At 37.9% G+C, this 14,723-nt stretch overlaps 2 protein-coding genes across 5 annotated transcripts in view; both read right to left on the bottom strand.

Moving 5' to 3' along the window:
• ankrd12 (ankyrin repeat domain 12) overlaps positions 1-6,176 on the bottom strand; it is a 32,800-nt gene extending 26,624 nt beyond the window's left edge. For 2 of the 4 annotated variants that reach the window (XM_046408612.1, XM_046408613.1), the window contains exon 1: positions 5,972-6,175. The gene's annotated coding sequence lies outside the window, so the exon portion shown is untranslated. Of the gene's footprint in view, positions 1-5,971 lie in introns of all 4 variants that reach the window. The other 2 variants (XM_046408611.1, XM_046408614.1) reach the window with 2 other exon arrangements.
• Positions 6,177-7,754: 1,578 nt separating this feature from the next.
• ndufv2 (NADH:ubiquinone oxidoreductase core subunit V2) lies at positions 7,755-14,410 on the bottom strand. Its single transcript, XM_046408619.1, has 8 exons — positions 14,259-14,410; positions 13,165-13,227; positions 11,821-11,883; positions 11,299-11,415; positions 10,478-10,646; positions 9,984-10,093; positions 8,076-8,152; positions 7,755-7,956 (listed from the first exon to the last, which is right to left on the bottom strand). The coding sequence occupies exons 1-8, from the start codon at positions 14,298-14,300 to the stop codon at positions 7,863-7,865; spliced, it is 735 nt and encodes a 244-aa protein (XP_046264575.1). The 5' UTR covers positions 14,301-14,410; the 3' UTR covers positions 7,755-7,862.
• Between the last annotated feature and the right edge of the window lie 313 nt (positions 14,411-14,723).

Below are 14,723 nucleotides of genomic sequence, written 5' to 3'. Positions count from 1 at the left end.
TTGCGGGGTTTCCCTGAAGATACTGCCCTGGTGTGATCACTCAAAACAAGAAAGGGGAACTGCAATATACTATTCTATAGTATACTAGAGTATTATGTAAAAGGCTGATAGCTCTACTGGAGCGAGAGTTTATGTTTAAGTCTCTCGTGAGGAAACATCAACACAAAGGGTACCACCTTTGGGAGTCGAACTGACTCCTTTACTGGTCCCCATGAAAAATAGTCCAAACATTCAGGGAGCTGTGGCAGGAAATATGTTTTTCAACCATTACAGAGGTAATTACAGTATGTAATTACATTACATTCTTATTTTGCTTTTCTTTAAATGGTATGCTATGCAATAAATTATTACAAAAGATTTTAAAACCGCTTATTAAAAATAAGATGGCAAAGGATATTAGGTCTTGTCCGTCCATCCTGGAGACTTAAAAAAAAAAAAAACCCAAAACAATCTACTGCAATGACAAATCAGCACACTAGAGAATACTGTACGTCCATATATAATTATTCCCACTGTACAGCACCTTGGTCCACACCCTATTCTCTAAGTAAGAGGCTTAAAGTCTGTACGGAAAGGCTACAGTAGTCAGAATATGGTTTCCTAGTTACACATATAGTAGGTTCTTTCTCTCTCTCTCTCTCTCTCACTCAGACACACACACACACACACACTCCACCCGTATGAACATTTACCTGGCCACTGCGTGTCAAACTGATGTCACTGCAGACCCACACATCTGATTTTCACAATCTAAGGGAAAAACTTCTGCATCCAGACTCATCACTAAATGCATCCAGGGGAGATCAGAGGATGAGCGCTGGTACTGACTGTTGCCAAGATGGACAGAGAAAGTAATATTTCAAAAAGAATCTGCTCCCTGGCTGAACGTCCAAGTTCTTCAGACTAGGACTATAGCAGGACTGCAACAAACCATTTTAAAAGAGTATTTAGCTTATTATTTCATTTATCTGATGTAATTCATGAAAGTACTAAAATGCTCTAAAAATTATTTAGTCTAACTAGCAACCAAGGAATAAAATATTGCAACTGTTTGTGGTGCTTTTACACCTAACTGGTTTGGTTTGGTTAAAACAGACCACAATGTGTTACAGCTGGTGTGAAAGTGGTCAGCTGAACGCTGGTGCCGATAAAAACTCTTAAAACTGTAGGTTTCAGCCTGCTTCCAAGTAACCACTGGTGCAGTTTGTTTATAGCGTGAAGGCTAGTGGATTGACTACAGGAATTTGATAGAAGATACCTAATTCATAACGTAATCGAATTGGAGCAAAATATTATTAATTCGGCTTATCCGTTCTATGTTGGTGGGTTCTTTAGGACTCCTACGAACACAATTATAACAATCTGAAGCTTCTAAGTGATTTTCTGGTGGTCACTGGAGTTTGATTTCTCTATGTGGGTCCTGATGTTACAGGATGACAATCACCAAACCTGATGAATCAACAAATTACAGGTTTGATATATTTAAAAAAAATTCATTTGAATGATTTTTTTTCCTTAGCCCTGGAACAAAAAAACTAGCCTAAAGTTGTGAAAGGACCCTTTTTTTACTTGGAAAATGAATATTACAGATGTCTGACATAACAATCTCAAAATTGATGGCACCTCAATGCAATCCTACATGACAACAATTACAGTGCATTTGTCTCAGTAGGAAGATCCTTACGTCAAAAAATGTGTTCAACCATGTGACAAACTGTGCAAAGGTATTGTGGGGTAAGCAATAAAAACAAATCTAATGTCTAAGGAAAAAACGATGGGTAATAGTGAGAAAAGACTTTGGAGGAGCAACAAAACCAAGATCAAAATATGTTAGTTAGGAAACCGTGTTAGAAATTACAAGAAAGTGAAAATTAACAAATCCAACACGAGTCCCTACAAATATACTGCACTCTCACAGAATAACTTTATATGCTGTTGACAGTCATCAGTCAAGGTCAAGCAACATTCAGCAACTGGCTGTTGCTAAATTCACCCAACACATGTGGTGTGCATGAAGATTTAATGTGGGCATTAGTCAGTTGGCCGTGACATTAAAACTGCCAAATCCCTCCCACACAGAGGGTCTTACCTGTTGGAGGTTACAGGGGAAAAAATTGGTGTCTGTAATGGCAGCCTCCCAAATTAACTTGACAGGGCTTCAATGTTTTGAGCATTGGGGATGTACCCATCCTAAAAACATTAAGAACTGGATGTACTGTTATGTCCTATTGTTGTTTAAGTCACAGTTGGACAAAAACTGTCAATTTAGAAAACAACAACAGGTGGGTAACTTCTCTGTTATGCAAAGTTGATGTGACAGTCTAAGAACAACCACATTTTGCTTAATCAGTGTCAAATATTTCCCTTGAAACTATGAGAGAAAATATCAGCCAAACTAAAGAGTAAAATATACACTCAAGATGCAAAACTATGCGAGGAAAAATACAATTTTTTCCACTTCATTCTGAAGGGATGCATTCAGTTCCTCAGAGGTTTATCAAAAGGATTACAGATGCAACCTTTTCTACACTCAAGGCAATATAAACACTCGCCATCATTTCAATGTCGAACAACGCTACGCTGGCAGAAGATTGAACCGCCGGAAAGCTGAACATATCAGCAGAAAACACCTCAACGATACAACAGAAACATGCTGTGATACTGATGTCATAGTACCCATAATGTATTGCAAGAAAGTGTATGGTCATATATTGCAATATTGATTATGTGTAATAAGCCCACTGTCACTCAGCAACCTTTTCAACAAGGAGACTTCTTCATTCTTAGTCAAATTGCCATCTGATGCATTCTAAGATACCAACTATAAATGTGGTATCTTCATTCTACTATTCAAAAGTGTCCTTTATGTTTTGGATCTGCAGTCAAATATTGAGATCTTAGCACAAACTCAAGTGTTATACCGCACACGTTTGTTTAAGAACTGAGAGGAAAGGGCTCTGAGTTCTATCTTTAGAAATGAATCTTATATTTTGCACTATGGACACATTCATGTCAATTAATATAATCTGTGAGCAAAGCAGAGGGATCCATCTTATAGCTTTAGAGAAGAACATTATACTATTTTGCACGACAGCACTTCAAATCTATGTCAATTCACACTGTTGAGAGTAGGCGAAAGCATATAAACAAGAAACTTTGCATGTACTTGACAGGGGCTCAAATCAATACGTACCAAGCACCAAATGCTGATAGATTTTGTTGGTTGGCAAATATGTTGTCCACTAACAATCACATAAAGTTTCAACAGCGTTTTGGTGTCACTATCAGCCACGTGGTTTCTGGCTGCTGTCTACATTGTAGTCTGACACAAAGGGACTTTGTGGTGCATTTATGCACACCTCACAAAATGGGAACGCTTTGATTATTTTCTTTTGTTGAAATTCATAAGCTGACATCTGTCATTATGTTCTTGTTCTTTGGTTACAGCACTTTTGAGAATCAGGTGCTAAAACCATAACAATATCCTAAATAAAAAGCAGCAAACAATCAAGCAAAGTATTGAACTCAGAACATTATTGGTTAAATTTTGGTTTTGAGTCTCTCGTTATGTTTTTAGGAGTTTGTCTATACTGAGATAGGCTAATAAAAATAACATTAATTCTGCAAAAACATTAAAGCATTAAACTATAATAGGCTAACATCTTTATATTGTTTACAAAGTCCTGCCACCACAATGTATGCTTAGAAAAATTCTTGCCCTTGGACAAATGTAGTTGCCATAAAGAAACATCACAAGTGTGTTATTTTCTCATTGAAAATGTCATTACCCATTAAAACTCTGACCCAAGAATAAGTAATTAAAGCACCTGTGCATGTCGTTGTGTTTCAGAATTAAATTTTACCTGTAGTAAGTCCTCTGTTAAAATATGGTGTGTCATTTTAGACTTAAAATGTGCAGGATATCATTCAACCCTAAGTATATTACCACAATTTCACAAGAAAGATCCTCTTATTTGGTTCAAGGTGTGATACTGAGTGAAATGACTAATTGTACTTCTTAGTTTTAGTCTAAATGAAAACCTACAAAACTTTCAGTCTTCCATGGTACTTCGACAGCCCTGCCTTACTGCCTTTTAAAATAAGTTTAACTAAATCCATGTGACAATATGTGGAGAGTGAATTTTACCAAACAAATATTGTAATGACAATTTTCGATGTCAATTTTTGCAATTTTCTTTAAGTTATCTATAAGACTGATCGTATTAAAATAACCAGTGGCTAATAAAGCCTTTAGTAGCCGTTCATGTTAGTTTTAAACAAATTCTAATATAGGACCCAGGAGCAACATGGGTTAATATTTTTATTGTAGTGTTTAGTGGTTATATGAGAAATATTTTTGTAAGCATAACAAGTTTGTTCTCTTGAGATCACTGAGTTAATGAAATAATCATTCAGCAATCGTAGCATGTTTTCCAGTGCATTGTTGACACAAGCCTTTTCTTCTTGAGTGCAATAGTTTTGTGATCACAGGTTGTGCATAGCAGAAGAAACTTATCTTGTGAAACAAAAAAACTAATGTTGAGGTCACAAAATAATTATTTTGTAAACAGAAGAAAACATTAAAAATAGTCACTACAGCCTTGCTTTTCATGACTTTACTAGCACTGTCCTACATTTTAGGTTCTCTCTACCTTTGCTATACACAACACTTGAAATATATTTCACATCTAAGAAATGCTGTCATATTTAATCATAGGTGAATAAAGGACTGTTGAACTGTTCAAAATTATCTACCATTTTTGCTTTTCCTTCAACTGAATATAGGCTTCATGGATTTATGTTCGTGTCAAATGTAATTTTTTATGTATTTACCTATCCTAAATGAATAGCACACGAACATATGAAATGAACAGCTTCTGAAATTTTACCACGTTCTGGGACTGTATGTGGTTTATGGAAGGTTTATATATATGCTTATTTAAAATGTGTATAGCGTGTCTCGACAAGGTAGTTATTTAACTTTAGGTATTATAAATCTTGGCTTGACATTTTGCTGGTTGAGAGCGGTCGTTGCACCAACATCCATGTAAAAACAGGCAGCTTTTGTATCAGGCAACACACCCCCAAGATGTCACAGTCATTGGTTGGGAGGCGCAAACTCCTGCTTAATCGAGCTGCGCTAGTTCCTTGTATGAATTAGCAAATCGTCGCTAAATTTTACACCACATTCTGTAACTATTACGGCTACAACTGAGCTGCGTGTAAATAAACGGTGGCGGTGGCGAGATCATTGCAGACACCACCACCCATCTCACGGTAATGTCGCTGGCGCTTGCCTTCAATGGACCGACAGCAATATGTTGTTGAGCGCTAAAAATTTCAACTTGGCTATGGTTAGCAAACATAACGAGCTAATCTATCATTAACGCTCACGTTCCTGCAGTGCGTTTCCACGAATAAATGCGCTGTGTGGTGTAACTATAGCCAAGATAGAGATTAACGCATTCAAGTTCACGGTTCATGTTTTAACGGCAACATTCAACACGGGAGCACATCACAGCCCGAGACAAAAGCCCACTGCAGCCCCTTCGCTGCCCTCACAACGTTCCCCCTCCCCAGCGCTTAATCTAGCTAGCTAGCAAGCTCGTTTCCAGCCCTACACAGCCTCACTGACTGGGGCTAACCAAGCTCACTCCGTTTCGCCCCGACATTTTCCTATCGCCCTTCTGTACTCTCGCTCCAAAGACAGGCAGTTATTAAAAGCAGATACCAGCGAAATTTCAGTTAAGAGAAATTACTCAATGTGTGAGTAACGCACGTGGCACACAACTATACCAAGCCCACGCAGGCACATAACATTCCATTTTCGCACGCAGTTTACTTCACGTTAGCTTAACATTAGCCTGCTCAACGTAGCTTGCCTGTAACTTAGCCAGATGGCTAACGTTAACTAGGATTTTTAACCCTGAGATCTGAGGCAGTTAAACAACAAACCTTGTTGTACGCTTACCTTTACACTGGGTTACCCGCTCCCACCGACTCATTCAGGTTCAGCTATATGTGAATATTGCGCAATGTGATAATTATTTCCTAAATATTGGACGTTAACCGTAGCCTACGGCTGTGTGACGTTCATCGCTGCTTTTGAAAACATCCCAGCCGTTCGTCGCCCGTCCTCTCGGAGAAAAGCCGAGCAAAACATGCAAGCGTCGGTTTCATTGGTCGAGAAGAGACACGTGACCGCTTGAGCCCCACCGCTCTTATAAGGTGTCCGTCTGCCGGATAGACTGAGATGGGTATGTGTCAAAGGTTTAACTCTATATTTTGTCGATGCTGTGAGTAAATTCGCACTTTTAATGTTGAGAATGTTCTCCGTGGTTTCGCATTTGGTCAGATAGAGTTGCATCTAACATATGTTAATGATTATTAGAGGATGAATTTGGACCGAAAGGAATGGAGAGGGGGAACAGTAATGGGCACTTGACGTCATCTTTTCCGCTGCTGTGTTGCGGTCAGTGGGAAATTTCTCGAAGATCACGGCTGAGGTTACCAGTGGAATGGCGGCCTCTTTCTTTCTTGTGAGCGTGGCTACATCGTTAAGCCACAATTTCATTGTTAACCGGATAGTACTGACTCGCCATTTGTGCCCGCCACCCTATTGTGTCGGTCAGCTTTGAATTGGTGGCGCAGTGACATTTGCATCATGGTGTATTTTGTGCGCATGCGTCATAATGCATAATGTTGTATGTTGCAGAGCAGGCTCGAAAGTCGCAAGAGGAAACCGGGGTGGGGGAGGGGCACCGGCTAGACACGAAAATGCCACCGGGGCGTGATGTAAATGACAGGAGCAGTTGTAGGAAGGGGGCTGTGTGTTGAAACCAAGAGGGTTTATCACATAATGGCTTCACCGGATTAACCTCAGTGATATCTGGAATAAATTAAAGACGGCATTTTAAGATACACGTAATTACATTCTGATTACTAAGGTTACTTTGGCCATTAAGTTGTAGCCTCTGTAGTCTATGGAACTGTAGATATTTCATTTAAATAAAGACTAACGGAGACACAAAATAAGCGTAGTTTCAATTTATTTTGACTAGTTTTCATTTTAATTAGAAACATCTAATTATTCACAGTAACCGCGTTAAATTTTATGTTTGACTAAATATGTTTTCTATTTAGTTACCAAGCTTTTAAGGAATTATACTGTTTCAGAGTGTGGACCAGTAAGCAAATATTTAATGACCACAGTTGCACATGGTAAACGGACAAAATAAATTTTATGTGCATACAGCATAACTGATGAACAAGTTAAACCCCTTGGTAAGCCTATCGTCAAAGTATCATTGACAAGAAAATTCTGACTTGAGCTTCGTTTGCAGCGTCAACAAGTAAAACTTGGTTATAATTTAAAAAAAAAAAAAAAAGTGTTTTTTTTTGTTGTTTTTTTTTGTTTTTTAGCATGTCACAAAATTTTGGGTATAGTTCATTTTGATCAGCTACAACAATCCACTGCAGAAAAAATAGCCTCCCTTAAAAGCCATAATAAAAACCTGAAACAATGATAATTTTGGAAAATACCAAATTAATAATGAATCCAAGAAAATTATGTAAGATACCAAGTTTCAGACCTGAGTATTGATATTTCAAGTTTTATTGTCAAATGTGTCTATGCTGCAGCTGCCGTCGCATGCTAAAATAAAAAATGTATAATCTGTAGCATTAGATCTGGTTTCAGTTATATCACCTTTCCTGTGTTGGGATCCTATAAGTGACAAGACTGACACCAAGAGTGTAGATACATGAGCAGTTTATTTACACAATATGTTTGAGTTAAACGTAACATCAGCTTCAGGGACAAGTTGCGTTTGAAAAACACTGCTGATGGCGGGCAAAAATGTCTACAGGTCCGGTCTTACACCAAAGCCTGGTCCCTTAGGAGGCTCTGTCAGAGAAGTCAACCCACCTGCAGGCTCACATGAAAAACGGCCACTCCTGTAGAGAAAGGAAGATTTTCATATCAGTGTACATACAGTGTTTGAGTAAATTCTCCACATTTCACTGATCAACCAGAAAAATATAATAACTAATTCCTGTTGGTGCTTTGTATATACCTGGGCCCAGGTGGTGGGACTCTGCCAGCTTTAAGTTCATCAATAATGTGTTCAATGTCCTTGGGCGTGAGGTCCTCCTGAAAACAAATCAAAAGGAGACTAAATAAGAAGAAAGCAGAACACTGCACAGTTTTTCCCATTGCAAGTGGTTTCATCTGGTGCTGGATTATTATGCTCTTAACAGTTTTTCACGTCCTTCAACGTGCATGAGCTCATTTCCCATTACCTCCACTCCTAAGCAGCGAGTTTAGAAGCTTATTTGGCATTATCTGAAATACCACTTATGCGATATTGAAAGCAGCGTATGATGACATATGAAAGCAGGTTTCACACTCACAATCAAAACGATCAGGAATGCAAAATGACAAATGCTTTGCAAACGTCTAACTAACGGTGTTGCCAGGGACAAACGGTCCTGCAGACGGATTGTGCCTTGTGATGGTTTTCACTGATGCTTTGTGACATATTAATAATCAGTAAGTTGCCCAATTTTTTGTGTGTGGAACTTCCAGTATTCAGTATTAGTGGGCTAAATGTTAACAACGTGCTACAGTAGATAAGGAAAATAATGAAACTGTCAGTTCAAATTTACATGATTAAACAACTTGATGGTTTTCAACAAAGTAAACGCCAAAGTGGTTAAAACTATGACTAATGGAAACCAATTAAAAGTTGTTCAGTTAACACAGACAACCAAAGTAGATTTTCTGTGTGTGTGGCAGATTATTATTTTTTCTTTACACAAAACCGGATCACACGAGATGGTGTGATGGTGTGTGTGATCATTTGTACTTCATGATCAGGTGGGCGATCTGGCCAAAAATAATGTCACAATCTATTGAAGCACAATCTTTTTCCTTCATTTTGAAATGCCCTGTAGAAGATATCCAGAATTATATATCGTGAATGTTTCCAACATTAGAGCACAGTGTTGCATTAAAGATGCACGCCATGGCGCTAACTGTAATTCAAGTTGTAGACTCTTGTTGTCACGTCCGTGTAGCGTGGATCCACTCGTCCGTGTCGTTTGGAAACAGATGAGGACATTAAATCCCCTGATCTCTGTGATTTGTCTGAATGGTAGATTGTGGACTCCCTCAAGATTATTAAGATCCAAAATCGTCAGATTACCCTCTCTTATAATCAGCTGTGTTAATGTGCAGTAAGAACTGAATCAGACATGTAAATGGCATCTGAATTTCAGGTTTGGAGACCATAATCCACCTGACACGTGCTGGTTTACAAACTGTACCATCTGGAATATAATTAAATGCTTCTAAATGATAACTGAATTAATCTAAAGTCCAAAGCCTAATCATTTCTGAGTGCTAATTATTCACTTAAAATGCTAAACTCAGTATTACCGTACTCTTGGTGTTAATGCATTGTTCCTTTTCTGCCTGTAATGATCACACCTCAGAAATTGGAGGTGTTACTGAAAATTCGTCCTTTCTTAGTCGTATGTACCTTAATTGAGTGATTTACTTGTGCTCAGCTTGCAATAACTAAACACTCCCTGTCAGAATTAGTGTCAGACAACATTTAACTACAAATCTAAAACGCAAGGTCTTCATATTATTTCTGGCTCAAAAAATTAATTTCCAGAATGAGGTCAGGGTTTAGACAATGTTGTTACTGCAGCCATATTGTTTTTACTAATGTTATTAAGAGTTTTAGATTTATTATTTTATTGTCATAGTTTCAAGTTCTTCCCTTTTCATTTGTTTTGAGCCTGACAGTGTAGCCTGAAACCCCCATCTGCACTGGCTTCCAAAGAAAAACGCAGGACTCTTCCAATGGGGCTCTGGCAAAACTCACTTCAGGTTTTAACCCAGTTTAACCTAATTTTGTTAATTTAGTTATAATATTCAATAAGGAGCCATGTGCACAGAGTTGTGAAGTACTCACATAATAGTTGTCATTGATCTGGACCATTGGAGCATTCACACAGGCACCGAGACATTCCACTTCTATTAGCGTGAACATTTTGTCTGCAGTAGTCTCTCCGACCTTGATACCTGTGGAAATAAACGAATGAAGACACATTTTATAGATAATCTCCTCTGACAAGCTGTAGATTATGTTGTTGAAACATACTGCAATACAATATTTTGATAATATTCCGCTGTAACACCACATGAGAGTTGTATCAGAAAGTGTGACAAATGTGATGGTGCTCTGTTGAATGCCACACAGACTGGAGCAGCTGAATCGTCTGGCTTGAGTCTTTCATGTCTTCTTGTTTGAATTGCAGAGACAACTGTATATTTACATGTTTGTTCCCAATTTCTGTTTATCTCAAACATACACAATTAAAAAAAAAAAAAAAAAAAGATTGTTTTCATTTGACTTTTCTTCTCTTCATTGGTGTCCTGCCATAAAATGGAAAGAGGCTCTCTTACCCAGTTTGTTTTGGATGGCCTCCAGGATGCTGTCTGAGTTGCACAGCATGCAGGGTGTTGTCGTGCAGATCTGAATGAAGTATTTTCCCACGGGCTGACGCAGGAACATCGTGTAGAAGGTCGCTACTTCATACACTCTCATTGGAGGAATTTCCAGCACCTCTGCGACCTAAATGGAAAACAATTACAAATACTCAGTGAGATTACCTTCTGTGACACAGAAGATATGGTGTCATATGGTCTTTCATAAAACCAGAGTTCCCACGGGTCTTTGAAGGTTGGTGAATTTGAGGTAAAAAAAAAAAAAAATCAAGGCCTTACAAGTTTTTGAAAACAGACTTGAGTCACTGAAAGAGCTTGAATGTATCCTTTTTTGTGCAAGAATGGAAATTACAGATCTTTTGATATTTTTTTACACTTAATGTTAGTAAATAGACCGCATTGGACTGTGTGCATGTGTCTCCTGTAGTTTCTTTTATTTAACCCTCACTGTAGCACAGCACACATGAGAGGAGTTCAGACATTCCAGCCTGCCTCTCTTTGTAATTGCTGTCTGTGAGCTTCTGGATAGCCTGACAGCTCTCATTATAAAAATTCTCAGTGTTGTAACAGTAATTAGCTTTGATCCATGTCTCAAACTATGCTGTGTTGGGTCTTTGAATTTGAGGGAATAAAGCCTGGAAAAGTCCTTAAAAAGTCATTGAAATTGATGCATATGATTGTGTGGGAACCTTGTAAAAATCCTGTCCAACTGACTTTTCACAGGATCAGGAAAAAATCAAATTGGCATCACACAGCTGTAAGTCAATGATCCACTTTGCCTTGTTCATGGCAGAAAGAGGAAGCCATCCATGTTGCCTCTGGGCTACATCCAACACTGGGATTGTGGCTGCTTGCTTGTGTCCAACAGGGTACATTGAAATGATCGCCTCAATCCTCTTCATGGGGGGAACAAAAAAAAAGACATTTTACCACAAACGTTCAGTTGCTCAGAACAAAATTACTGCATACTTTTGTACATTAACAATTAGACCACATGAAAATATCAACTAACATTCACACAGAAGCATTACTTGCACATATGTTTACAAGATTTTTAAGAATTATACTAATATATGGAGGATTGACTGTTTGTGATTCAGATCAAAACAGATTAAAGGAACACAAAGGGTAAATAAATTTATTGAAACTCATGAATCAACTGAAATAGAATGCAATAATTAATATTAGAATTTGCCCCTGGAAAATATAGGTGTTAAACTATCAGACAGTGGCACTAACTTCAAATAATAGTTATAAAACATCAGTGCATCCGCTAAATGTGCTGCAGACGTCAGCCTTACCTTTTTGTTCTCCTCAGTGAACTCAAAAGGAGTGTCAGAGTTGTTGTCAGGAGTATCTCTGTGCTAAAAACACAAAAAGCATTAAAGGACAGTTAATAGTGTTTATACCAAAAGAATAATTATCCTTAGTCAGCCCAGACAGGTTTTGCTATCAGGCCATACAATAGTCTCAACACAGATAAACAATTATTTCTGCTTCTGCACACACTGCCCCCTTGTGAGCAGCAAGAATCCTTTGTGGAATACAGAAAAAGAACAGCTATAAACTGAATGTTGTTTGAAATTAAGGATGTCAAAAACAACATTCCTGATTAAAGAGAAGTGTTTTATAGATGGTTGAGCCAATCTGAATTTCCACCAATGACAGACGAAAAACATTTTTATTATCAAGGGATAATGAAACCATGGCATGTTTCCATCACATCAAAATATCTGATGTTTTTGTTGCAAAGCACTACTCTAATAGGCTCTGAAGCCTACTCCCGGGATAAATTAGTGGCTTTTGGAAAATGGATGCCTTTGGGATAATGTCATTAAAAAAATGGTAGCACAAACATTGCTGAGCTATGCATTGATTGCATTTGCACATTAATTTTACAGGGTACATAATTTTAAACAAATACAAATAATATGACCACCTTTATCTAACAAGTAAATGCAGTTTATAAAACTTAAGCTTTTGGCTGTGAAAAAAATGTTTATTCATTGTTAATTTTATTACTTCTTTATTAAATAATTGTTAATTGTTTTTTATTACTATTGTGTGTAACCACTCAAGTAAAACAGGCCAGTTGCATGAAAATAATTAAGCTAGATGGATAAAATCTCCCAAATGTGGAACAAAGAATTAAGGAAAAAAAGATCTGATTCATTGATGTTGTTTAATCTTGTGTTGTGAGATCCCAGCACCAAATGTGTCTTCTTTACCCATTTAAACTGCACTGACTTGTGAATGATTTACTTTCAAACTAAATGTTGAAACAAATCCAATGAAAATACCCCACACTGCAAGTCACAAAAGATGAAAACACTTTGACATAATTCGTTAATTGTGCACAGTCTCTAATATAGCACGGTTGACTGCAGTGAGGCGAGGCCATAGAGATTAGAGAGTAAAGATATTTAATAGTAATTCAAATGTAGACTAGATTGCATATTCTGAACGTTATCCTAAAAAATCAACACTGAAGGACCACTGAAATAGATAATTTGATTTTTCAGATTGGGTGAAGCACATTGACAAGATAATTCTTAAAATAATAAACTTCTGCTGACAATAATTACTTCTTACAGTAATCAGCTTCATCTGCACATTTCCTAAGTTTGGCAAAGAAACTAACTCACCACGAAGATGCCACCAGCTCCAGCACGCACAGCAGACCGATGCAAATTCCTGACGTGCCTGGTCTGCAAATACAGAAAGCAAAAAGGCAAATAAAATAAACCTTGTATTGCATGAATGGATTCTGGAACTTCCCACGCAAAGACCTTTGTAAGGCCCAGATGTCTTGTTTCAGATAAACAAATGAGGAAAAAATGAGTAGATGGAAAAATTAAATAGATAAACTGGTGAGGCGATGGCTGTCTATAACTGAGATAATGTGTTCAGTTTTTAATTTCACATAATTATGCATAATTCTTCAAGATGGAGACAGAATAATTAACGTAATCTCTAATTTGATAACAAACCTCTCTGTAAGTGTATGCAAGTAAATTTTAAGCAGCTTAGATCATCACAGCCTGAGTTGTCCATGTCGGTGTGTGTTGGCTTCGAAGGTGTATGTCTAAATAAATGATCCACACAATCACACACGATCCGATTCATTAGCAATTACACACTTCAGAAATGCAGGTCGCGGGACTGGTAGTAGTTAAGATACTGGAATTGATTCGTACCAAGGCATGACACTCATTACTAGAAACACTGGATAGCCAGAAAATAATCAGGTTTGCTAAGCATTTTTCATCAACGCCAATCTCCAAGTCCATAGAATCCACATAGAGTGGAAAGAAGGCCTTCGGGTAGAGGAAATTATTCAAATAGAAGAGATTTTCCATACAACTACAATATCAGCACAAACCTACAGCTAACTACCTCAAGTGAGCTATGTGTTTTGATTGAACTTGTAGTTGGTGCATCTAAAAATCAGAGTGAAAGTCAATGTCATATAGACCAGCGTAATAAAGTGAATTCTCGTGTGTAATTGCTTACATCCGGGGTAAAATTTCCCCATGTATTGCTAATTTTGTCCAAAGATCACCTTGTAACGTTTGACAGCAAAAAGCTAAATTAGCTAGCATGCTAACGTTACTCAACGCAAGTTAGCTTAGCGGCCTCACCGCTTGCCCTTGTGAAGAGTCATAGCATCTTCTCTCCGAATTACAGAAAGGGGCACTTAAATTCCTACCCATAGCCATTACGAACATCACAATCTTACCGTCTGCGATACTGCAGAGCGAACAGCAGCAGACAAAAACATACTGGGGCTTCAAGTTCAGTCCCGGAACGTTAGCAAATGGACGGGACAGCAGCGGCCGATATCAACACAAGCACTCACGCTCGATTAAGATGGTCTGACGTGAGCTGCGACGTCAGTCAGTCGCAGCTCACGTAGCTCACGCAGCTGAATCGAGCCCAGATTGAAATTTGGGATCAAAAACAAACGATGCCAACTGCCATTTCGACGTTTCCTTTGAGCTGTGTTATGTAACCTGAATGGTAGCTCTTGAACGTTTATCAGCCTTTGTTGGGGACAAATACTCCAAATCATGAAACGAGCGAATATTTTATTGACATATTATTGCACATTATAATAATAATAATAATAATAATAATCGAAATAATACGTTTATTCGACAGTTTTAAAAAACAATGCTTCATATTGCTTCTCAACAATAATGAC

This window comes from Scatophagus argus, chromosome 13 (assembly GCF_020382885.2).
Source record: "Scatophagus argus isolate fScaArg1 chromosome 13, fScaArg1.pri, whole genome shotgun sequence".
Classification (NCBI taxonomy): Eukaryota; Metazoa; Chordata; class Actinopteri; family Scatophagidae; genus Scatophagus; species Scatophagus argus.
Note: the sequence above shows the minus strand (reverse complement) of the source record. Positions and strands in the feature narration are given on the sequence as shown.